At 46.0% G+C, this 25081-nt stretch overlaps 10 protein-coding genes across 10 annotated transcripts; 7 read left to right on the forward strand and 3 right to left on the reverse strand.

The window, feature by feature from the left end:
- Positions 1-982: 982 nt before the first annotated feature.
- On the forward strand, positions 983-2875 carry ASPWEDRAFT_169791 (uncharacterized protein; the record flags this gene model as incomplete). Its single annotated transcript, XM_040830517.1, has 5 exons — positions 983-1459; positions 1519-1622; positions 1681-1806; positions 1860-1949; positions 2008-2875. 5 exons carry the CDS (start codon positions 983-985, stop codon positions 2873-2875), a joined length of 1665 nt encoding a protein of 554 aa, XP_040693643.1.
- Positions 2876-4691: 1816 nt separating this feature from the next.
- On the forward strand, positions 4692-6868 carry ASPWEDRAFT_151531 (uncharacterized protein). The gene is made up of 4 exons (XM_040829605.1): positions 4692-5880; positions 5934-6288; positions 6343-6678; positions 6735-6868. The coding sequence occupies exons 1-4, from the start codon at positions 4973-4975 to the stop codon at positions 6807-6809; spliced, it is 1674 nt and encodes a 557-aa protein (XP_040693644.1). The 5' UTR covers positions 4692-4972; the 3' UTR covers positions 6810-6868.
- A 1142-nt stretch (positions 6869-8010) lies between these two features.
- On the reverse strand, positions 8011-10503 carry ASPWEDRAFT_736959 (uncharacterized protein; the record flags this gene model as incomplete). Its single annotated transcript, XM_040839365.1, has 2 exons — positions 8011-10400; positions 10465-10503. 2 exons carry the CDS (start codon positions 10501-10503, stop codon positions 8079-8081), a joined length of 2361 nt encoding a protein of 786 aa, XP_040693645.1. The 3' UTR covers positions 8011-8078.
- Positions 10504-11442: 939 nt separating this feature from the next.
- Positions 11443-11766, reverse strand: ASPWEDRAFT_169794 (uncharacterized protein; the record flags this gene model as incomplete). The annotated part of the gene is made up of 1 exon (XM_040830518.1): positions 11443-11766. The coding sequence occupies one exon, from the start codon at positions 11764-11766 to the stop codon at positions 11443-11445; it is 324 nt and encodes a 107-aa protein (XP_040693646.1).
- Positions 11767-11788: 22 nt separating this feature from the next.
- Positions 11789-12425, forward strand: ASPWEDRAFT_169795 (uncharacterized protein; the record flags this gene model as incomplete). The annotated part of the gene is made up of 3 exons (XM_040830519.1): positions 11789-11939; positions 11992-12311; positions 12366-12425. 3 exons carry the CDS (start codon positions 11789-11791, stop codon positions 12423-12425), a joined length of 531 nt encoding a protein of 176 aa, XP_040693647.1.
- Positions 12426-14348: 1923 nt separating this feature from the next.
- On the forward strand, positions 14349-15957 carry ASPWEDRAFT_37847 (aldose epimerase family protein). Its single transcript, XM_040834766.1, has one exon. It carries the CDS (start codon positions 14538-14540, stop codon positions 15738-15740), a length of 1203 nt encoding a protein of 400 aa, XP_040693648.1. The 5' UTR covers positions 14349-14537; the 3' UTR covers positions 15741-15957.
- A 792-nt stretch (positions 15958-16749) lies between these two features.
- Positions 16750-18792, forward strand: ASPWEDRAFT_37848 (NAD(P)/FAD-dependent oxidoreductase). The gene is made up of 3 exons (XM_040834767.1): positions 16750-17706; positions 17756-17999; positions 18056-18792. The coding sequence occupies exons 1-3, from the start codon at positions 16803-16805 to the stop codon at positions 18318-18320; spliced, it is 1413 nt and encodes a 470-aa protein (XP_040693649.1). The 5' UTR covers positions 16750-16802; the 3' UTR covers positions 18321-18792.
- A 486-nt stretch (positions 18793-19278) lies between these two features.
- Positions 19279-20195, forward strand: ASPWEDRAFT_25759 (uncharacterized protein; the record flags this gene model as incomplete). Its single annotated transcript, XM_040832772.1, has 5 exons — positions 19279-19376; positions 19421-19456; positions 19507-19633; positions 19681-19983; positions 20013-20195. The coding sequence occupies 5 exons, from the start codon at positions 19279-19281 to the stop codon at positions 20193-20195; spliced, it is 747 nt and encodes a 248-aa protein (XP_040693650.1).
- A 325-nt stretch (positions 20196-20520) lies between these two features.
- On the forward strand, positions 20521-22242 carry ASPWEDRAFT_169798 (uncharacterized protein; the record flags this gene model as incomplete). The annotated part of the gene is made up of 3 exons (XM_040830520.1): positions 20521-20829; positions 20909-21011; positions 21923-22242. 3 exons carry the CDS (start codon positions 20521-20523, stop codon positions 22240-22242), a joined length of 732 nt encoding a protein of 243 aa, XP_040693651.1.
- ASPWEDRAFT_37849 (glycoside hydrolase family 15 protein) lies at positions 22038-24614 on the reverse strand. Its single transcript, XM_040834768.1, has 4 exons — positions 22809-24614; positions 22682-22746; positions 22353-22626; positions 22038-22298 (listed from the first exon to the last, which is right to left on the reverse strand). The coding sequence occupies exons 1-3, from the start codon at positions 24550-24552 to the stop codon at positions 22408-22410; spliced, it is 2028 nt and encodes a 675-aa protein (XP_040693652.1). The 5' UTR covers positions 24553-24614; the 3' UTR covers positions 22038-22298; positions 22353-22407.
- Positions 24615-25081: the final 467 nt, after the last annotated feature.

Raw genomic sequence — 25081 nt, forward strand, 5'->3', positions numbered from 1 at the left:
CCGCTACATCCTGAAACTGCCAAAAAAACTTAGTCAATTCCTGCTTCTTGGTCAACAAGACACGGCAAATTATGAGCCCCACAACACTGCCCGATCTTAGACAATCAGACAATCCAAACATAATACGCTGATTATGGTAGTCCCAGTGGACAATTAGACAGTAACACCAGATTTCTAATAGTCTCATAGTATATGCACTCAACACATGCGTACAATAATTGGTGAGTGGATAAGGTCACAATCTATGATTAAGCCGCGAGACGTTGCAGATATATTGCAGAGCCAATCCTAAATGATGCTTTCTGTTGTGCACACCTAATACAGACTTGACGCAGCAGGTCTCAGGGGTCGCTGCCAGCTCAAGTACCGATCTAACCCCAAAATTACAGATTGCAACAATGCAAAAATACTTGCTTCCTAGAAAAATCTTTTATTTGCAGAAGCCCCCAGTAAAGAACACGTGAATCATAGCCTATCTATACATTAAGGCACAATGATAGGTTGATATCTGGGATCTGGATCATCAGGACAACATGCTAACTAGTCATTCCTTTCTTTATGATTGCAGTCATAAAAAATACTCTATAATTGCTTGTCGCACGCGAAAATTCTCAAAAATACAATTTCAGCATCCCTAAGCCCCAGTGAACTTTACCTCTCACCAGTGACCAATAGAAAGCAGGTAGGGTGGGACCTGCTGTATGACGTGTCCAATCCGGTTACCCTCATTGCTGATCTACAGTGTCGACTGTCCAAGGGCCCGTGTCCAAATGAAAGGACAAATGAAAAGCTTGCCCATCATCCGCCGTTGTCTTTGTCAACCAGGGGCTGGATCCTACCCTAATTCTGCACAGGGCCAACTTTTGAGATCCTTTCATCATCATTCGATCTTTGTCTATCCAAATAGTCAGGCTTGGAACAACCTCAATCATCGATAGCTAAATTTGTGAATGGCGCGTGTCAGTCGCCAAGATCTTCAAAAATGTCCTCGATTCACCCCGAAGGCGTATTCGACAGTCTAGCCAAATTTTACGTCTCCGCTGCCATTATCTGGACTGTCGCTCTCCTCGCCGGTTGTGTTTTTCTTTGCATGAACCGTCATCAGCACTGCATTCGCATCCGAAACCTGCCTCTCGCACTGAGTGCGGTAGCATGTCTTCATGTCTACTGGATTCTGTGTATGGTCGCATACTCGATGGGTAATGCGTACCCATGTGTCGCCGAATACTGGATTATGAGCATATATCTGCCTCTGGGAATTGCTCTTTTCCAAGCAAATAGCATGCAACTTTTGAATGTGTTTGGCATCCAAGAGAAGCTGCTCCTCAATGCCCGTCAACCGTCTCGATCCCACTTGACCGCTCGATCAAAATCCCCCAGTCAATACGTGTTGCAATGGAAGCAGATGAATCTGGTACAGCGGACCGAGGTGGGAATTGCTATTGGAATGGTGATCCAGGTGAATATATGTCTCTTTCTCGACCGGTTGTGCTTCTATTGACCAACATACTATAACAGGTGATTGTGTCACTCACTATATTCCTAACCTCGCGAAAATTCCATAATTTTGGCACCTTTTCCCACTCCACTAGTCCAGATGAATGTCGGACGGGTCCCGAATGGTAAGTTTCACGTTTACCTGGTAGTGTGGTTGAGCCTGTCTGACAATGATAACTACAGGATTCCCTCGATTCTTTGGCAATTGTGCTGGTCCTGGATATTTGCGCCATGGATGCTATGGAAGATTCGCAACATCCATGATATCCATCACTGGCGGCTGCAGATTACATGCTGTGTCATTGCCGGGTAAGAATACATAATCACGTTCGCTTTACCCATAGACGTGCTAACAGATCCAGTTTACCCGGCTCGCCGATGTGGCTGGCAGCGCTGTATTTGTCTACCGATACATGGAAAGCCATTGGCAGATACTGGGTACCGGCTCTCTGGTAAGGAATGCCCAAGACTTTATATCCAATGTAAGCAGCCAATTAATTTTATTCACAGGTTTGCTCCCGGTATCATGGCAATGGAGGCTGTCACTGTTTTCTTTCCATGCTATGAGCTGGTTGTCTCTAAAAAGCAGAGAAACAGCATGATCGAGGAAATCCAAGGCTGGGCTGAGAGGAAGGCTGCTGCCTCAAACGACACAGCCTCTGGGACTGCGCTATCATCTCAAAGCGGACTTGGTCGGATGGATCCATTATACTCCCGAAGAGCCTTGGATAAGTGCTTAGCAGAGGACTCGAGGGCTCTGCTCCACTTTGCCGCGTCCAAGGAATTCAGTGGCGAGAATATACTTTTCTTGAATTACGTGCGCGACTGGAAAGCTGCATGGATAACGATGAATGCATCACAGCTACATTACGACTGGAAAGGCGATCTTCAATCTCACCGACTTCATTTTTTCAATATCGCGGTCGAGATCTTTGCCGCCTGTGTCGATTTGAGACTGGCAGAATTCCCCATCAATATCGAATCTCGCATCTACGCCGATCTGACCAACATCTTCGGCGAAGCCGCCTTCTACCTTGGCCAACATGTGTCCAAGGGAGGCAGAGCACCCACTTACAGGAATCTCCCCAAGACTTACAACCAGACGCCGTTACATAAGAAAATGAATTCCACTGTCGTCATGGTGGATGAAGAAGACACCGAGGCTCTGTGCTTAGACAAATACCCGAGCGATAGCGACGGCCAGAGCATCATGCATATCGAACCTCGTGTGCCGGGCTTCATATCGATTCCTGCAGAGTTTGATATCCATTCCTTTGATGAGGCCGAAAAGTCGATCAAGACTTTGGTCTTCACTAACACCTGGCCTAAGTTCATTGAATCTGAATCTTCGGGCGACTTGTCAAGCAACCCTCCGTAAAGCTTTGCATTTGAACACTGATTCCTGCCGGCTGGTCCCGTCTGGAATCGAGTGCATTGGGGTTTTATTCGGTTTTTGAAAAATTGCTATCGGCTGCGCTTTCTATGATCTATTCTTTTGTATTATGTTTTCGGGAATTTCGCTTCACTGGTGTCGACATTAATTCCGACCCTTTTGTGTCATGATAATAATGCTACGAGTGGTTGAGGAAGATTGGACTTAGGATTTGTGTAGGATACCAAGGGGTCTTGTTTTTAATTATTCTTAGAATAGCTATGTAAACGCTCACTGCGTTCATTTTGTATCCAACTGTGCCAGCTAGTCATGTTTTTTAAAGTTAATCTACAACATGTAAGTTGTAACTATCTCCTGTAGCAAACTACCTAGATCGTATGGAGTTTCTTGCGGGACATCTATGCGGAATGCTGATATTGGTCTAAAAATAGGTTGTATTCAATGAGGTATCCCCAAACAGTATACAGAATGAATCAACTTCAAGTGAGAAGCAGAATCCTTATTCGTCTCTTTCGCTTCATTTTCATTTTCTTTCTTGGACATCGGTGGCCGTAAATCCAATCCTCATCGCGACGATATAAATTTCGACAAGCTGACAAGCAAAGGCCTCTAAGCTTTGTTCAATCAGTCTGTCTCCGTGGTGATGTGCGCAGCTTCCTCCCCAGCTACGACTTTCTGGGGTTTGATAGTGGTTACAAAACATTTTATTTTACAAATTTGTGACTTTGGTTTGAGGAAACTCAATGATCTGTCTACCTGCTGGCCCTTTGCATTGTCATGCCTTCCCTGATGCGATAAGGATCTCTGCCTTCCTAATGGCGTGGACTGCCATTCCGTGCGGGCAGGAGGATGAAATATATATATTCAATGGGTTCAACAATCCTTTAAAATTACTCAATAAAGAGATATTATCTAAGAACCTTGGATATATATCTTATTCACGAAAAGGCCTTCGCTTTTTCATTTTTAGATTTTAACATCCGATGACAGTGGGGCGCCAGAAACGGCTCATCAAACGGCCCATCCGCCGTCTAGCTCCTGTAATTCTAGACGGAATCGATCTACTATTACGTCATCCCAGCTTTGTAACTAAATCTAAGGCTTTATAGATCAGAACTGACTGCAACTCTGAACGAGCTAAGAACACTTGTTGATAATGTCAGACTACGATTATATCATTATAATGGGTCTGTGATTGAAGACATAGCATACCAATCTGGTACACATCTAGCTTTCCTCTATTTTAGATGAGTTTTAATACTTCGAACACACAAGCGTCCTCTTAACCCCCCCCACGCCACATTCTTCCTGGTGCTTTTTCACCTGTACTATCTGATCTCACTCACTGAATAAACATGAATCAAACCTGGTACTGGTATGCAAAGTTCTCACACATATCTCGGGCTTTCCAGGGGCGTTGTTCCAGAATGACGTCGCATCATACGTGGCTCGTGGGGGCGGAAATCCCACATTCCTCCATATTTCGGCTGTATATGCGTGATAAGAATGATATCATACCCATGAACGAATGAAAGCCCATCAAATGACTCGTGGTGCGTTCTGGTTAGAAAAAATATCTATATGGGCGATGGCCCTGGTCTCCGCCCTAAACCCAACATGGTTAACAGTGCGATGCATGATGTCATTTATCCCAGAACATAGTTTACGGGAAATGGATGAATGTGTGAGCTATTCATAATTTGTCTTATCTGAACTTTCATCGAACTGGCCTATTAAATTATAAGGCAGACTTGTCTGCCCCCAAAATGACCCATGGGTTGAATATGACTGGTAGAACAAAGCGTGCTTTTTATGGTCAGCTTATGACAGATTCCAATCAATAAGGCGCAGGAAGACTGTTGTATGATACAGCCAATAGGATGTGATATTCAGCGTCCTAGTGCTTAAACCGCGCGGATTGTTTTGTTGGATATAGTTGGGAGCCCTTTGTCGTGAAGGGACCAGGAGTCTAGATAAATACTTGTCGTTTGCCTCGTCGATCTGAATGCTTGGTTCGAAGGCTGTCGATTCATCTCGTATCCGGACGAATCGTTTTGATTACACCGATCTTATATTATCATCATGGGTTACCTTATACGACAGGTCAGTGCGGGAATCGGCTACGTCTCCGAAACTGCCAAAGCCTCAAAATCAAAGAAGCAACAGCAGAAACAGCAAGGGCAGCAGCAACAGACGGAATCTCTTCCACCTCTAGAAGAAACTCAAAGTACGGCCCCATCGTACCACACAGAGGAAGGGGCAAATAGCTATCCTCCTGTCCATAATGGTCAACCTCCCATGCAAAACAGATATCCTCCCATGGAAAATGGTCATCCAACACAAGGCGATTATCCTCCAATGCAAAATGGCTATCCTACAATGTACAGCGGCTACCCTTCAACGCAAAGAGAAGTAAACGACTTGCTTCATCCTACCGAAAGAGAAGCAGACATGAAAGAAGAAACGACTTATGAAGTCCACGAATTCAAACAAGAGCCGGCCACCGAAAAAGAACCCTACGAAGTGGACGAAGACATTGAACGACAATGGGAACTGGACGAAGCGCAAGAACATCTCCGTGGGGTAACATACCCAACATACCAAAACAATCAAGAAGTCGACTATTACCAGCTAGCGGATTCCTTTGCTCAAGAGTATCCAATGCCTCCCAGTTATTATGATATGACACTGGAACAGACCGCTCGGCTTGAACATCCGGTCGTTCTGCCTCAGCGTCGGCCGAAGAATCGGCAGCGAGGATTTGTGCGTGCCTATGCGCCTGAACTGACCAAGTTCGCCATCGATGAAGATATGTTTCTCAAATTTGTGGACAAGGCGAATAAAGCCTGTGTGGGGTCACAGTGGCTACAGGTGATTAATTTGGCTGCGACGGTTGGAGGGTACTTTGTTAATCCCGCAGTCGGTTTTGCAATGGGGTTCGTGGCCGATGCAGTTGTTAGGATCGGCATGGCTGTCGACGGCAGAAGAAGGTTTACATATTCTAGAAAATCCACAGAGACAATATGCTAATCGATCAATGTAGGTCTGGAAACTTTTTCGACAAGGTTAATCGTGATTTCTTCATGCCGCGTGGTCTCTTCTGTTTGCTCATGACCTACGCCCCCGAGTCGACGGAGGTAATTCTCGATCTTGATATCAACAACACCATCACCTCTGCCATGACCCCGGGTACTGGCTTCCACAGGATCCATCACAAGTACCAGACGGCCAACGCCACAACAAACACAACCTTTGACCAATTTTCCCCTCTCGTCTTTCCCGATCTGAAGAATGCCGATAAGGAAACGAAGGAAAAGCACAACCTAATGGTGTCTAGAATGCAGGGCGGGATGGCATCTATTGGGAATTACTACGATAAGAGAGATCAAGCTAAATTTGTAAGTGCCCACGACCTTTTCACCATACACAACAATCTAAACCCACGCATCCAGATCGCCAAGGACCCCGGGAGCAACCTTGCCGTGGGCCCCAAGCCCGAATTTACTTCTAGATACGCAGACCCCATGAACAAAGCAGCCAGCGGTTCCCTGCTTGCTTTGACCACCGGAGGAAAATTCACCGACGACACGATTCTGGGCTGGATGGGTATTGAGGGGCGATCTGCTCGTGGAGCGAAACCGTCCTTTTTCGGAGGTCTTGCAGATGCTGCTGTGAGGAAGGCGACTGGAAAAAACGAGGCTGAAAAGGCTCGTGCTGAGGGCCGACCCGTTCCTCACCAGAGTACCAAGGGCTTTGTGGGGGGTGGCTTGGACAATATGTTGAAACGGGTGAGTCCCTGCTCTTTGGTGCTGCCTTTGCTTTGATCAATGCTAATATCTGATAGAAAGTTGTATATATGATGATTGTCAACATGCCGAGTGAGGAAGAGCTGCAGCGGGCGAAAGAGGCTATGGCATGATACCCAAACTGTTTTGAACTTTATCATTTCCATATTTGATAATTGAGTCCGAGTTGTTTTACAGAGTTAACCTTCACGTATTCTGCTCAGTAAGAAGTGATAAGCCACAGGCCAGTCTCGCGTTTACCAGAAAGGCTGGCTGTTACTTCGATGCTAGCGCCTTCAAGACGATAATCAGTGGCGGTATTAAGGTGCAGCAATTACATACTGTACGCTTCACTCTAAGTCGTGTCGTGCTGAATGGAGATTGATAATTAGAACTTGACGTTATCATTTTCGCCACAAGGCTTTCTAAAACCGTCGAGTTTGTGCGACAGATTTTCGGCAGAGCCAGAAAGTATTCCTAACTGCCTAAGATATTCATAGTAACTTCACAGTTGGATCAGCCCTGAAGACCTGGCGGCAACCCAACCGGTAAAAATCCATAATTTAAGGTCCTCTGGCCGCAGCCTACGACGTTCCATACACTGTCCAAGCACCATCTCAACATTCCTGGCCTCGCTTCAAGCTCTGTTGACCCTAAAGAAGTTCACAGATAACGACGATTGCAAGGCCGCCTCGGATCAGATGCTCTGAACTACCGGCATTTGTCTACTTCGATATTGATGCGTCCTGAGATCCAACGGATTTTGCTTGTGGGAAGAACATCCTATCACAGCGAGAATGAGAGCCTCTCATGCAATATATCAACGACTGAAAACGTCTGTGTCCTGAATCCTTCCGTGCTATTTGCTTGCAGAAACATATTCCTACATCTAATCCATTTCCCCATATTTGGCATGCAAATGACTACCATGTTGCAGCACGGCAGTACATTGACCTTGCGCGTGTTTTTTTAACCTGCCTACTATACCCAGAGTTGCCTTACACGGATTCAACAGACTAGGATGGGATACTGCAACGACGAACATATACGAGATAGCAACAAGGTAATTTCTAGAGCTTTAATGTCAAATTCTGAGTTTGTGCAGGCGCAGATCAGTGCTGGACTGGTCATTGTAATATGCGGAGAGTTATTCAATGGTCCAATTGGGACTAAAATTTCGGTGCAGCTGCTCTCGGGCGCAGAGTCTGATCTTGGCTGGCCGTTTCTGCAGGCAAAAGGGACTTTGAAGGAGCTTTGGCGCCTGTAAATACACCGAGCAATATAAAGGGGATAGATTATATTGACATGGAAATCAGAGCTGTTGCCGCGTATAATGCATCATAAAAAACAAAAAAAAATGTAACGAAGCGGAAAGCGTGCCAGCGAATATTCCAGTATCCAGCTCAGCCTTCCTCCCCAATAAGATCGAGTAAGAAATGTGCTGGTAGGCACCTGCAGCAGATATACAGAAACAGAACCCTCATAGCGTTTTTTCCATGTACGTATCGGGGAGTCCCCTTGTTGATAAGCTCCTTGATGGATGAGTATTCGAAGAGCAAATACACTGGCCAGGCTAATAGCGCAGGAACCTCCTCGTTCCTCCAAAGAAACTTTGCCATTCGAATAGCTAGTGCAAAAGACCTCCTAGCTAGGATATCAATGAGGAAGGTGAGGATCAAAGGCGAAAGTACAGCTATTCGAAACAGAGAACGGAAATAGGGGATGCTATGGGCTTGGTAGGCTTTTAGGACGTGTAGCCACCTTTGACGAAGCCTATGCACGTGTGGGTGACCAGTCGCAATTCGATGCAGAAAACTAGCCAAGTCACTCAATGTGTATTCACCCATATGTCGCCTTTGTCTGCTAGCACGCGCGGAAGTGACATGGATACTGAAAAGACGTTTTCCAAAGAATGTTTCGGTTGCAACATTTGCCGAATATGGAATAGAGGGTTCTCCCTTCTGTGCTTGATGTAGTGTACTCTGCATCCATTGCTGCAGGGCTTCCAAGGATGGGTAGTCTGTCTTTCTGAGAGGTAGAAACCGGCAGGTTGGGACAGCATTGTCCCTTGGTTGGATGTTTAAAGACAGAATCGAAGGTCTACTCGGTTTCAATGTGAGATGGAAACCAAGAATGAATGGTTGACAATCACCGTTTCTGCTCTCGAACCGAACAAAGACTTCCCTACTCTCAGCGCAGATGCTACTTCTGTTACACTCCATCAACACCATAGAGCCCAGCTCTTGGGGAGGAAAATAGGTAAGTACATCGCCGATGCGCAGGTCTGACGGCACAGTTTTCATAATGACGGTATATTCTGGAGCTTCAACCCTGTTGCTGATGAATTCAGGGCTGGGGGCTAGATATAATTGAGTTTGTGGCCATTCCTGCCATGTTTTATGCCCAACCACGCATATGGGTGACTTGGCTCGGGCGTAGATATTGTCTTGTAAACAATCCACCGGAAGAGCAAGTAAGGTAGTAGGGTCTTTCTTGAATTGACATTGAAGAAGTGCAACCGATGTATCACCTGTGGTGAGAAGTGGGATCTCCATACTAAGACCTTTGTTGGTGATGGAGAAAGGCGGTGTTGGTTTGCCAAAGTTGCAGGGAACAATGTCACCGCATTGTGAAAATGCTGCTGGACAGCTGGCGAGGACACCAGACCTTTCGGGATTGTGGACAGATATCATCATGGCTTGATCAACGGACACTAACCGTGTTGTTGGCCGGTTATTACCGGATTCGTTGTTGTATTCCACAAAGTTCCAGGAAAATAACGATTGGTCATCGGAGTGTTTCATTATCTCTTGTTGCAGTCGGAAAAAGGCGTTGGTTCCCTCTCCGTATAGAATTGGCATGGTGATACCAAAAATCCCCAGAAGTGAATAAGCTATGTCTTCGTCTCGACTGGTCTTACGCTTAGATGCCCAGCTCATTCGTTCCGCTATGCTTCTTGAGTTTAGCATGTGTCTGAAACCACCGCGATTCTCTCTCACTTCTAGGAAGGAAGCACTGATTCCGGTAAGCTCACTGATGGTGCCTGCCACAGTTTCACGAGCAAACAGCAACGACCAATCTTGAGCCAGAAACACCAGTTTGGGAGGAGCAAGAAGCTCCTGCAGAGTCCATCCTCGAGTAAACCATCGACTCTGCTTAAATGACGATAAGTCCGAAACAAGCTCGGAGGACGGAGGCACATCAGCAAGGTAAACATAGCACACTTCCGAATGCTCATACCAACTCATCATCGAGTTAATCGCCTCGGACAGCTCTGCACTACTCCTCTTGTCAATGCAGCAAGTATCCACCCATACATATTTCAACCTATCTCGGAGAGCACGCTTGCAGGAAGACCGAATCTTGACATATCCTTTCTTATCCGTCGCTTTCGACGTGTGGATGTCTCGAAAGGAGACCTCATCTTTCTGCCAAGTGTGCGACAGAATGGCATATTTGGGAAGTTCATGGTCCGTGAACTCTTCCAGCCTGCGAGTTGTTGCATTTAGCAGGCGCATTATATCCGATGCGGTGATGGAATGGAAAAGGAGCAGATTCTGAGGCACTGACAACTTGGCTGTCAAGGCTGCTGTCAATGGAGCGGTGTGGTGCCGATTAGTGGGTCCCAGCTGTTTCCTATTGGCCAGCCTTGAGTTCATCCATGGAACAGTCCTATTTCTCTCGAACTGGACCAAATCGATTGTTTGGTCGATCTGAACTGAAAACTATATGGATTGAACAGTGATGGATGCATGTAAAAAATTATGTTCTTCTCATGTACCAGATTACTTTTTGAACAGGACCTTCGCTAGCAGCACAATCGTACATTTCTCGAAGCAATATGCTGCCCACTTCGCCGAACTGAAGAACACCGAAGACCTTGATTTTCGCTTATTTGGAATTTTCGAAGTTGCTGATGAATAAACCATATATGTAATGGAGTTCTAATAGTTATTTCTATGCTCTGTTATCTAGTAGTTAATTAGTAATAAATATTTATTGAGGACGGGGCTGCTCTATTCCACATAGTTACTGGCCTTACCATTCAATATATATTTCCTCTTAATACCGAAGTCTCCATCATTGTAAGCTAAGAAAGATAGAGCATCCTCAATATACACAATGTAATTTAACCAGGCTTACCTAGTCCAAGAAGTATTCCCCTATTGTATCTCATCTCATTCTTTTTCTCGTATGAATATTTTTTACTACTTCAGATACTTAGTAACCAATGTTGCGGCTCTTTGGATATCACGGCAGCTGATCAGGGTCACTCTAACTTGGAGGAACCTGGGCGCGCCTTAAAAAAACCAAGAATCAGAGATATTTCGTGTCGTCGTTTATCAAGCCAGAGTCTAAATTGAAATCTACTGTTAAAAGTAGTCATTTAATAGAGGTTAAATGTAGTAATCTTAGATAGCTTGCTTAAGGATTTATAAGTAAACATCACTTAAGAAGGCCCTGCTGAATATTTTCTATTCTATCAATGTACAAATTTATCTAACTACTCTTCTTTGCAACAACAACAACTCTAGGCATCAACAGACCTGCTCCCTTCTGAGCCTCGATCGAAACATCCTCAATCAACCAATAGATATTTTCCACGTCACCAGTCTTCCCCGTTCTCTGTAATCGATTGGCAAACTCTTCCATGATCATGGGATGGTAATCAGAGTTTGATAAAATGCCTTGTCATCGCGATAATGGCTAAGGTGTGCATTAACAAAGCCGTTTTTCTTGAGGATACTGGGCAGTTCAAGAACCTAATCATGCTGTCCATTTGGAGTAGACAAATTGGCGAAGCTCGTCCAAGGCGGGCATCTGTATTTCTGAATCGACCTTGAAAATATTCGTGTCTGGGTAGTTCAGATCATCCCATTGAATATTCCCGCCTGGTTTCAGCATGCGGTCTGCATTTTTGATAATAGGGACAGGATCGCTGTTTTGAACGATAAGGATAAGGAGACGAAGGTGAATGAAATCGTACTTTTCAATTAGGTGTTCGGGAACAGGATCTAAGAGGCTCAATCCCTGGAGGGAAATGCTCTCTAGGAGCCATTGGGGTGGCGGGGCGTTACGTAGGGTCCCCATTCACCTTGTCCATGGGGATACCATGAACCGCAATATACTCGCATTTGGCTCGCAAGGCCGGAATCTCCTCATCACTGTTAACGAATACGTCAATCTCAGGAGCCGATCTTGTTGGATCGATTCGGTCTCGGTCGTCAGGAGACAGCATATGCGGAAAATGTATCCGGCATTGCGTCAGCGAGTATCAGAATGTGCATGGATCCGCCGACGATCTGACTCGCAAAGGGATCGTCAAACCGTCAGCTACCATCCGAGATGCAGCGGCCATTCTAGAGCGCTACGGTTCCTGTCCGGATCTGCAAACCCGAGTAGTTGCGGTTTTGAAAGGTCTTCTGGCCAGAAAAATCGCCACGCCAGACCGAGGCGGCTCATCGACCACCACCGAATTCGTGGCAGTGTTTCTACAGGCAACTCAGAATCCTTCGACTGTCGGGAGCAACCATGCTATCATGGCTTCGGACCCAGGACTGAAAAATAGTTTACTGGTAGAGCATGGTCCATTGGACGTAGAGGAAACAGCTCAAGCGAGGACGCCATTTTGCAAGGTAGTTGGATAGAAAGTCCGGGAGACAAGCTGCCGTGCTTATTTTGGCAATTAGGCTTATAGCTTTGCTATGGGAGACTTATACCCTCGGGCCTCAAAGTCTGAATTTACGTGACGCATGATGACTGATTAGTTCAGAATGTAAGCGGGCAAGCTGACTACGTTGTCGATCAAGGCTCAAGGATAATTAATGAATTACCCTGTGATCGGTTCGAGACAAAGGATCGTCGGCGATCAAATGCTCTATTCTCTTATCCGCAACACTCCTTGAGATTGCGTCAATTTTTATACACGACTTATATATACAAAAACCCAGTGAATATCTATTGGCATTTTGTGGTTGGTAATGATATCAGCAGTATTATTTACGAAATTGTTCATCTGAATGGATACGCTATAAATGCCCCACAAGAGTAAAATTGACATCAATCGATAACTTTGATGACTCGGGAAGAATCATAGGTGCAATATGGTTCGGAAAGTATCGCCCTGAAAGATTGAGATCTGCTGGTCCGCGTAGATCGTTGGGGACCCAGAATCCTCGAGAGAAACAAGAAGCCACTTCAGATTCTATAATGCCGTTGGACTTCAACAGCCGAGCCTGTGCGCGATAAACATACCGATATAGATTTGCCGAAAGGGCTTCAAAGGTAGATACCCAGCTTTCTTCTTCCGGGTCAGTTGCCAGTTCTTTGAGGTATTTCAAAAGATGGCAGGAGAAGCGCAGCACACGCCTAGTCACTCGCCTTGAGATGTGGAACTTCGTGGTAAAAGACTCGATTTTTGGATAAGATCGTTAGATGGTCCTGTATTATTCGCTTAGGCGAAACGTGGACGGCTGGTGTCTGAGCGCCTCCTGTCGTTCTTCATGAGACAAAGCCGATAGCTTGCGCAGATACGAATGGATTCCCAGAGAACGGGGGAGAGCCGGAACCTCAGCATATTTTAAGTCTCGACACATGGTGGCAAGATCTCGAACGAGGTGGATAAAGCCAGACGCATCGCATACGATATGGTGAAACAGAATACCGAGGGCAACCCAGCCACATGAGAATCGCAAACGCTGGACTGTAAAAATAGGTCGCAACAGATGCTTTCAGTCGTGGGATCAAAAGACAGTGTTAAGGCATTTCCCTAATCCGGTAAATTTGATATCAGGATAAGCCAATTCGCACAATCTGGTTAACTAAAGTCTTCAAACCGCAATGGGCTTGGTGTAGATAACCGACCAGTTATACGCTTATGTTGTGATAGCGAACTTGTAGATATACACAACGGTCGAGGCTTGAAACATGTTCAGATATACATTCCACCCATCTCAGTCAAGTGCCACCACTCTAGGCGATTGGGGATAGTGGCCAACAACGCCAACACCAAATGTCTCAGTTCGTCAAGTTGTACTAGCAATATAATCATACAGGATGGAATACGTGTCATGAATCAATTGGAGCTGGCAGTTGGGCAGGCGACAGTCGGGGGATTTGATAGTGGAAAGTAAATACGAATCAACAAAAGCCAGTTGTTAGTAGCTACGGCGCACTTCATACAGCCAAAACGATCTGGAGAAGGATGGAAATGTTCCCGAAAGGCACGGGATATATCTCGGGCAATTTGCACAGAAACTCAAGCCTGCCCAACTGATCAAGAACCTTGCAAATACGGTAGGCCTTTATTTCAATAGTGTTTGCCAGCTGGCCACTAGACGCATCAATCATTGGTCCTAGATCGTGGATGCTCTCTTGGCGGTTGCTAGAGGTCTTGGCCACTGCTTGGCGACAGGGACCTTGGAAAAAGAAGCTGAAGATTATGGGCAATTATGCCCTGGCATTAAGACAGTGACATACATGGCGTCGATCATTCTCGTCACGGCAACCCTCATAGCCCGCGATATCGCACCCGAGCCGAGATTGAACCGCCGAGATCACGAATAAAACACGAAAAGCACGGTCAGACCCCACCGGGTTCGGTGAGCTGCTGGCACAGCGGGCGTGGTCTGCTTCGATGCTGCCAGTGGTTCGGTCGGCATGCCGACCACAGCTGACGGTTGGAATGTAATATCCGCTCAACCTTGATTCAAATGTTATTCTTCTGACGCGATATTTCCCCTTCTGCAATCATCTCCCTCAAAACCCCCTTTCTTTCCCCGTGATTTTTTGTTCTTACCAGATCTTTTGTACAATACTTCCCTGTCTCCTCTTGCCTGTCAGGTACTACCTGTACATCAAACATGCAGCTCAAACACGCCCTTGCGGCCCTTCTGTTCGCGCCGGTTGCGCTGGCCCAGAATTCCACCCAGTCAGGATCCTCTCTTGATCCATTCAAGGTCTACACCCTCACCGCAGACAAGATCACTGCCAAGTTCATTCCCTATGGAGCTCGCTTGACCTCCGTTCTGGTCCCTGATAGAGATGGAAACGTGCAAGATGTTGCTGTTGGCTATGATGACTCGCGTCAGTACCTGAACGACTCCCAGACCGTCCATACTGTCTTTGGAGCGACCATTGGCCGTATTGCCAATCGTATCAGGAACGGCACTTTCACCATGGATGGCATCGAGTACCACATTCCCAAGAACCAGAAGGGCCTGTACACCCTTCACGGCGGTAATATTGGGTACGACCAGCGCAACTGGACTGTGGTTGCCTCTTCTCCTTCGTCTGTCAGTTTCTCTTACTACGACAAGAATGGAACTGAGGGATTCCCTGGCGATGTTCTCACCACCGCCACTTTCAGCGTCGACAACCACAACGGCTTGCCCCGCTTGACCACCAAGCTGGTTTCGGAGGCTCTGACCCAGAAGACTCCCATCATGCTCTCCAACCACATCTACTGGAACCTGAACGGCTTCAAGCAGGAGACTATCCTCAATGACACCTGGTTGCAGCTGCCCTTGTCTGAGCGCTTCATCGCCTCAGACAGCCTTCAAGTCCCCACTGGTGCCATCTCGACCGTTGACCAGAACGGCGGAGCCTTGAACTTCACTACTGGCAAGATCGTTGGCCAAGACATCAACAAGACTGCAGGTCTCGTCGGTACTGATATCGGCATTGATAGCTGCTTTATCATCGACCGCGATCCTGTAACCTCCCCCGCTCCTGACGCCCTCGTTCCCGCCCTCCGCATCAATTCCAGCACCACCGGAATCAGCATGGAGGTTGCCACCAACCAGCCCGCCGTCCAGTTCTTCACCTGCCTTAACATGGATGGATCTATCCCCGTCAAGGCTTCCCAGGCCCAGCGTAACACCAAGGACAAGGGTGCTGCGCCATTCGTTGAGAAGTATGGTTGCTTCGCTATTGAGCCCGAGGGATGGATCGACGGTGTCAACCACCCTGAGTGGGGTCAGCAGTACAACTTGTACTACACCCCTGAGACCCGCCCTGCCATTAACCTGGCCACCTACACTTTTGACACTGTGGCTCGCTCTTAGAGATAACTGCCATTGTACGCGGGATCGTTAAAATAGGAGGCATTTAGACTGATGGATGCGATATTAGTGGTCGTGTTACAATATATGTATTTTCAATCAAACGCTGTACTCTGGACGCTTAGGTTGTCTTTACTTGAAGTTTGTGGATATAAGACCAGAATATCTTAATGATTTAGGTTGTAGTATACCCTTTAATCAACGACAGAGTAGTTGCCGATCGGTGATCGCCAGACCTTCTGGCCTAATAGAAGAGTATCAATGATGGACTTAACTAAGCGTGGGACGTTTGTGAAGGTCCTATTAAGAATTCCTCCAATCTGCAGGAGAAATACAGTAGATCCACCGATATATATATAGGAGACACCCTCGATTAGTGTAGGTCAGGTCCAAAAACACCCTCGATAGGAGATAGGTAACTAAGGAGTAGGTGTAGATTAGATATGTAGTAGATAAGGAGTGAGTCTATATTAGATAGGCGGGCTTAGGTCTTACTACTACTATATAGAGGAAAAAACTTTTTGTTTTAGATAGCTAGAAAGTATGTGTAGTAATAGTTTAAATAGTACCAGTTCAAATAGAATCTTATATAGATTAGTATGATAGTGGAAAAGTTAAGGTGCAGTGAATAGGTAGAGTAAGATATAGTAGATAGTAAATCTATAGGAAAAATACAGTAGATCCACTACAGATATATGTGTAAGGGACACTGTCATAGTGTTGGGTCCGGGAGCACCTCTATAGCTGTTGATCAGAGTGCTGTAACACACAGCTGCAGTTGAACTTAGTGAGTTCCCTAAACCTGTAGTGGGTAAAAAAGTCCTACCCTGCAGCAGGTTGGGATGGGTTTGGGGCGGGTTTTGCGGGGCGGGAAAACATGTCTACTTTTGTACATCCGACCCGCGTCCTAAAATAAGAGCCCCTCATGATCGGCTCGGGGTTTCCCGGACCGGCACAGCGAAACCGAGTGCGGGCCATGCAAAATAAATACATAAAAAAGGCCCATCTAACTCTAGCATAAATCATCAATTTACCAACCTCAATACTACATACTCTCGTGTATAGATGCCTGGACCCATCCCATTTACCTACAATCGAACAGAACTGGAGTACGGTTGCGCAGTGACCAACACCAAAGAAATCTCATCTGGTGACATAATGGCTCCAGCTTCGAACCCCTCATACCTCATTATCGGTGCGGGCGTGTTCGGTGTCTCAACAGCCTACCATCTCATTCGAAAATACCCCAATGCCTCAATCACCCTCATCGATAGAGATGCATACGATGCGGAATCGCGCGTAGCTGCATCGTGGGACTGGAACAAGGTTGTCCGTGCGGATTATGACGACAAAGTCTATTGCAAATTAGCTCTTGAAGCGCAGGACACCTTCAAATCCGATCCACTTTGGCAGCCACACTTCCATCAGACAGGTGTCTACTGGACTTGCCGGAGTGATTATGCTCAGAATGTGATTAACAATCACAAGGAGCTGGGGAGGAACGACGATATCATTGCTTTACCTGTTGCTGAGGCTAGGAAGTTGTACGGTGGCATCTTTGATAATGCCGATTATACAGGAGTGAAGGAGGTGCTGATTAACAGGGCCAGTGGGTGGGCTGCTGCTGGTGACTCCTTGCGAGCGGTGACGAAACGGTGTATCGAACTAGGTGTGAAATATGTTACAGCGGAGGTAGCTTCTTTGGAGTTTGACGGACGCGGTTCTTGCACTGGTGTTAAGACAAAGAGTGGCCAGGCCCTATCTGCTACTCACACTATCATTGCGGCTGGTGCATTCACGCCCACTTTGTTGGAATGGAGTGCTGCGAAGAGCAGGAATCCTGGTTTGCGGGCTGGAGAGCGCATCTTGGCTGCTGGTATTACGACAGGGATGGCGCAGCTTAGGAAAGAACAGTATGAGAAGTACAAGGATATGCCTGTTGGCTTCCAGGGCTATACGCCCGATGAAGGTATGGTTTCTCAGCAAGAGATTCTAGTGATCACGCTAATATTTTATAGGCAAGCCTTTCATCGGTAGTTTGCCCCCTACCAAGGACGGAGAGATGAAGTGGTGGGGATCAAAGATTTTCACAAACACTCGCGAAGTGCTTCCTGGTCAATTTATCTCCTCACCTCCACCGACACACGACTATAACCAGTGGAAGGTTCCGGGACCATTGAAGCAAGATATCGTTGAGGCGAGGAACCTCTGGTACGGACCCGAGAGCGCGACATGGGAAATGACAAAACACAGAATCTGCTGGTAGGTCAAGTAGTGCCCGTTCATCGAAATCAAAATGAGGATCTAACCGTTCGAAGGGACGCCTTTACAACCACTTCAGACTTTATTATCTCCCCCCACTCCGCCTCAAAGGGTCTTTTCATTGCCACATGCGGCTCATTTCACGGCTACAAGTTCTTCCCTGTTCTTGGAAAATATGTCACTCAGATGCTGGAGGGTGAACTTGAGCCTGAGTTGGTGGAGAAGTGGGCTTGGGATCGTCAGCGACCTGATTCCTCGGCGAACGTGGAGTATCCCAACTCTGAGATGAAGCATCTGTTGCATCCTACTGCTAAGCTGTAGTCATTAGTTATTACGATTTTTTGAAACTGGCGTATGCAGATACTATAATCGAACGCGTTATATATAGTATAACGTCCTTTGGAAACGATCCCCAGAACTGATGCTTCCTTTGCTGCATTTAATTCATCGTGGCGATAATTAAGATATTACCTTCCAAAGGATGGAACTCAAAAGACGTGTGTCATCTACTCATAAATCAACATATTGAAGGAACGCGCGATGGCAGCCAATTGTACTGGCCTATCGACGGAAGCAAGGCAAACCAACCACCATACAGAACCAGGAAGCCTGCGGTGGTGATGTAAGCAATAGGTTGATGGCAAATATCGATCCGAAGCTCATATTAATATTAAGCAGGGGGGTTCAGTAACTCTTCATATCCTCAGATGTGTGTAGAAACTAAGTCAGTGCTAAGGTCGAAATGAAGAAATCGGGTCACTGGCGGGGGAAGGTGGGGTTTGATCTTTCTGCTCAGTAGGGGTTTACTTATAAAATCACCTTTTCGGCAGAAAATGTGGTATCTATGGTATTTACATTCACGAGATCAGCTGTTTGAAAATTTTAAGAAATAGCAATCGATTACCTTCACCCTCACAAACCACCATCATGGCGCAATACTCTTCTACTTGGCTGTTGGATTTCTAGATAGAAGTTCTACGTTATTAGCCCTTAGAATAGGATTCATACTTCCTTCCTCAGCCTCGTTAGTCTCAGGGGTTTAGGACTTTGAACCCACGTTGTGATGTGCTTATTTACTTGCTATCTCTCCGTCGTATAGTGTATCGCGACTGATGAAGGGCTATGCAAATGGCAGCATTGTCAGGTCTCGTCCGATGGTCAAAGCTCCAGGCGGAATTAACTCCAGAACATGTCCGGCACTGGGAAGAGAAGTGGAAGCAGGAGAAGTGTCTAAGTAGGGGATGGTGGGGACAGGTCTGGCTACAGCAAAAGCCGGGCGATGACAGCGAAAACGAATTCTGATAGTGAAGGAGACACAAGTCGACCGACTGACTATCATCATGAACTGGAAGCTATAGGGAGGTTTGCCATAGAAAGGTACATGATTGAGTGAATGGTGCTAACTTATATTGACTCACAAGGAAGTATGATGCATTTTTTATCAAATGTTTGGGATGGTACGTGAATGAACGGTCATTATTTATTGCCATTGAGAATTTCTACATAGGTCTGTTAACCAGTACATGGAATCGCCATTATATGAATTCGAATCGCAATACGTTACTTCTTATATTCCGAGGGGTCTAGAAGTTATTCATGAGGATGAATCTGCTCATGGTAACTTAAAACTGAGTGTGAGTACAAAAGTCGCTCAGAGATTTCCTACTAGTACTACTAATAGGGGGTGATCGTTGATCTAACACAGCCGCAAAATTCATCCGATAGTCTTGTGCCAGAGCTGGTTGGTCTTATCAAATGGCGAGAAGAGTGGGCACTCTCATTTGACTTAAGTGCGGATATGTGGTCAGTGGGTGAGATAGCACTTCGCCTGCTGACCGCGAAGAGACCATTCGACGATTTGAATACTCTCAAAAGCTATGTGGATGGGACGAAGACATTTCCCACCAAGACATTTCACGAGTTTGGTGTCGCCGCCGATGCCGGTCGTTTTAAATGCGGCTGTTGGTTGCAAATCCCGAACACCGTATATCAGCCCGTGCTGCTTTGCTATAGAATTGGTCGAGCACTAACAAGTTGAGATCTGAGGAGCCACGAGAAACCGTTACACAATATGTCTCAAGATTAGCATCAGTAAGACGCAACAACAGTAACAAAGGGGCAATGGTCCATAGTACACTGGGAGCAGTCACACAAAACTTGCCGGACCAAGTTGACAAAGGAACCAGTTGCATATAGTGGACTGAAAGCTCTTGATCGGGGCAGCATTCATGCTCCAGAATTTTTTGACACTCAATATGAAAAAAGCACTAACACGCCAACTGAGCAAGTGCCCCAATTCCTCGGTCATATCCGGCTAGATGCTTCGGAACTCGGGTCAGTTACCTCCTTAGCATTTTCCCACGATGGACTACTCTTTCTATTGAGACTGGCTTGGCCAGGCAATTGTGGGAAACTATTTTACTGGGCGAGGCATCATTGAATTGGCAATTGCTCAGCGCAAGTCTCCGCTAAATCCTTCTCCACGGATAACAAGACAATACGTCCAAGAACACCCGACCCAATGGCAAAGTACAAGTATGGAATTTTTTACAAGGGTAAGAAACAACGCAGCATTCGATACAAGAAGCAATTTCGGGAGGGGTCCAAGGGAGCGATGATACCAAGCATGAAGATTCAGGCCATGGCCTTCTCGCCAGAAGGTTCGCTTTTGGCTCGTGGCAACTCAGATCGCTCAGTCCGTGTTTTTGATACGATGACCAGAAATGTACGCGCTCATTTCGAAGGACAGAGAGACCGAACCACTATATTGGGATTCTTCACAGGGAATGGTGAAACCATTGCCTCCGTGACTGTCAAAGGACGCATCGGAGTATGAAATTTGAAAACTGGGGAGGCTCATCTTCTTCACAGCCCCACTACAAGGGCCATTCGCTACTTGTAATTTTCAGCTAACGCAAGGTTTCTCGTGGCTGGATGCGATGATGGATCTATCACGCTATGGGATCTGCATCGCAGGGACTTCCTCCGTCATCCTAAAGCCATTCCAGCAAGGTTAGGACTATTGGCTTTTCCCCTGATCCGAACGTAATACTGTGAATATCTTTGACTAAGCTGAAATGGAGATACACAGCACATGTATCTTCTCTGAGTCACTGAGACAGATCAATTCGTTGACCATCTCGCCAGACAGCAGACTGGTCACTGTTGGGTTCAGTATCCCCAAAACCAAAAGATATATACCCTGGCGGACAGGTCTGTTTATTGGATGTGGCAATGATCCAAAAGTCCTCGAACTTATATCTTTGATTATATGCTACCACTGCACTCGGCGGATTGCACGGCGATGGCATCCATGCAAAAGCCAATAATATACCCCTGAGTGCTATCCTTTAGCAGATCTTGTTATTAGCAACCTATAAAATCAGTATTTTATCCTCACGCAGCTCCAACAAAAATTCACATGCAAATCAATTCTAGTTAGTTTGGATTGTCTCATAGCTACTAGGTCTTTATAGACAGCGATCTAATCATCTAACAGGCGGAGGTAAACACCTTTGACTGTTGGAATGAATCCCAACTTTGAATTTCACCTTTCTGTTAGGGCCGTTCATATTATAGTAGATGAGTTTAGAACCATAGGTTTTAAGATGGTATTCATTTATTTAAAAACATAAACTCATTCATTACATAGTATGAATTATATCAGTTATCGATTAAATAAACTATAGGGTACTATTTCCAGTTTACCAATATACATATTTCCTGTTCCCCTCAATACAGCTTAAAATCTCCTCAAGACAACTTGAGCCAAATCAAATCAAAGCCCCCTAACGCGCGGCATCTTCAATAGCCTCCTGCTTTAAGAGATTGCGCTTTGAGTAGGTAGGCTTGCCATTTAGGCTCTGGCACTGGCTATTGAACTTTCAAAATTGTCACTGGCCACGACATAACTGTCATCGCAGCCCCATGCACCCCCACCTTGAAAAGGCGAGATATCAGTGACACGCTCATGCGCGCCGGCGCAATTGACAAGGACATAACTTCTATCCTCCCCAATATATCCAAGGTAAATGGAATCGCCGTTGGAAACAATGGTGTATTTGCCATTCGCGCAGTTATCGCAACAGCTCTGGCTATCCCCACATGGTTCTTTGGTATCTGCCCTCTTGGGATGTGCCGCAGCCGCACAGCTATAGTAGCCACGGGCGCCGTTTCTGCCGGTTGGGTTCGCCTAGGTGGTGACTATCGTCGACCTTCTTCTCGCTCGCGCGTAGGCAGTTAGACAGATCTTCATCAATGTTGTTCCTTCCTAGCTGCATGCATGTTACAGTGGTGGACTATTTACGTAAGAAGACAGGGGACATTATTATTAGGTTTTAAGAGAGAACGGACCGGGATTTGGAACAATGATATACATTGGTAATAAAAGCGCAAGATATATGGGGGTTCAGTGTTCGAGACTAAGATTCATCGCGGCGCTTATACAGGCCAAATGGCTGAAGGCTTGGGGGGTGTTGCCAATCTGTTCCCCGGATATGGCCACTTCTTCTGAGAAAAGTCCCAAGTGATTCGCGAACAGAAGCATATTGTCAAAATGAGTCACTGCTGACTCTCGCAGACCTCGGTAAAACGGATCAACCACATGGTAGGGCATGCATTTTGAAGCCTTTCCGGAACGGTATTAGCAGACAAACACCCGTAAAGATAGAAAGGAGACCAACACGCATCATTGCTTCGACTAGCCAGAATGTCACCATCACGAAGGCGCCCTCGCGGCCACCGACGCCTGTCATTGAACCTATGTGAGCGTGTAAATCATGATTGATGAACCGAGAAGAGGAGATATACCATCGTTCACCTTAGTGTGGTCATATCGAGACACCATATTTGCAACCGATAGCCCACCTTTTGAAGAAGGCAGCATAATTCTCTGTAATGTACGGATGAATCTTGGGTCATTTGGTGCAATGAAGAAAACGAGAGGAGCTATCAAAACAGCAGCATCTAGCCTATTCTGATCCTCGTAATTCATGCAGAAGGAATCCATCTGCATACTGTACCCCTTTGTTAGAATCTGATCATAGAGTTCATCCCGCACACGTAACCACTCAATCCGCTCAGGACATGGTAAATTCGATCGCTTTTCTGCAAGACGTAACGCCCGATCCATGGCAACCCACAGCATGATTTTGGAATAGACAAAATTTTTCATGCCACCCCGTACCTCCCAGATCGATCTGTCGGGTTCGTTCCGTACTTTGACAACATGGCTAATCATGCGTCTTACAGCAAGCCACTGCTCATAGGAAATTGGATTTCCATGCTTATTATACAGATAAACACTGTCCATAAGCTCTCCATAGATGTCAAGCTGCTTGTGGCTGGCAGCTCCGTTGCCAATCCGTACTGGTTTACTCCCCTTGTATCCTTCTAGATGGTCGAGTTCGCTTTCGGGGATGTCATAGTCACCTCTGATGGTAACCATTATCGGGAGAAATGGTTCGCTCTCGTTCACATTGCGGTCAATAGGTGGGAAGACTCGATCAAAAATGAAATTGATGTATGCCTCGGCTTCTTTTGGATAGCCATTCTTAAGAAAGACATAGACAACGAATGCTGCGTCTCGAACCCATGAATATCGGTAATCCCAATTGCGGGCTCCTCCTATGCTCTCTGGTAAGTAGAATGTTGGAGCTGCAACGATCGCACCGGTGGGTTTGTATGTCAACAACTTGAGTACTAGAAGACTTCGTTCCACCTGCTCTCGATAATGGCCGCGAAATGTACATTGCCCAATCCAGTGCCGCCAATAGCTGGCAGTTTCTTGTTCCAATCTATCCAAGTATGTCTCCAGCAAACTCTCTGGAAGCTTCGTTTCAGGACTGTGCAGGACAAAGGTCACCGACTGTCCTTCTGTTATACTTAGTCGCATGGAAAGTCCTGGTCCTTTGAGGCCGGGTCTCTGTTGGAAATCCGCTTTAACTACTGAGTCACTACCTAATGAAGGCTTTGAAGCCAGGTAGATACTCAGTTGTAAGCGTTGTGTCGGGCTTTTGAAAAGATATTGTCGGTGCTGTCCCTTGCTCTTGTTATCAATTACCCAGCTTCCATCATGATTGTCACGCGCATAGTTGAATGCTGGAAACACTTCCACCATCATATCCATCTGTCCACGGACGCATTCAACTTTTCTCACAATGCCTGAATGGCACGGTGGCAGCTGATGATCATGTAATGTCCTACAGGGACACCAACCGGACAGAAGATCGGTTTGACGGGATGGTGCCTTATCCGAAACGGGAAAATAATCCAAAAGACTAATCACTCCATCCTCATGGATCCATCGCGTCTCTAACATATTCGTGTAGGGCTTATATCTTTGTTTGCTGAGTGGTTTGATGTCTGGTACTGGAAAGATTGAAAAATGACCACCTTGATCGGTGTCGAGTAGGCGACAGAAGACAGATGGGGAATCAAATGCAGGCCAACACATGAAATCAAGACTTCCATTTCTGCTGACTAGGGCGCTGGTGTGCATATCGCCTACAATCCCATAGTCTTCAATGCCGCAATAATCTGATAATGTGGTCATCGTATGTTAGTCTGAACTATGGTTTGAGAATGAAATCAATAATTCTGCGTGAAATGAAAATGAATACACCCACAAAATTCTATGGATTGATTGACTTTCCTCACTGTTCATATAGCGAGTTGAGTCATGATGTCATTAGAAAGCCAATCTATACTGCCCGAGCTGGAGTGGGCGGTTAGCCTTAAACCACATTAGACTTTGGCCATTGACCAAATCAATGACGCGAAAGCGCTCTTCAAATTCCCCGCAGGAGAGTTCGGCCATTCCCTCCCTGATAGTATCGCTGTCAATACCTCCCAGTAATTAATATAGCTATGTAGAAAGAAGAATAGTTATCAATTTAATATAGCTTAAGAGAATAGTAGCTAGGTTCTAGTAGAGATATAAAGGAGTTAAGGCTTTGACTATAGCTTATATATAATATAAGAGCTATATTAGGGTTAGGGTTAGGGTTAGGGTTAGGGTTAGGGTTAGGGTTAGGGTTAGGGTTAGGGTTAGGGTTAGGGTTAGGGTTAGGGTTAGGGTTAGG

Source organism: Aspergillus wentii, assembly GCF_001890725.1.
Source record: "Aspergillus wentii DTO 134E9 unplaced genomic scaffold ASPWEscaffold_2, whole genome shotgun sequence".
Taxonomy (NCBI): domain Eukaryota; kingdom Fungi; phylum Ascomycota; class Eurotiomycetes; order Eurotiales; family Aspergillaceae; genus Aspergillus; species Aspergillus wentii.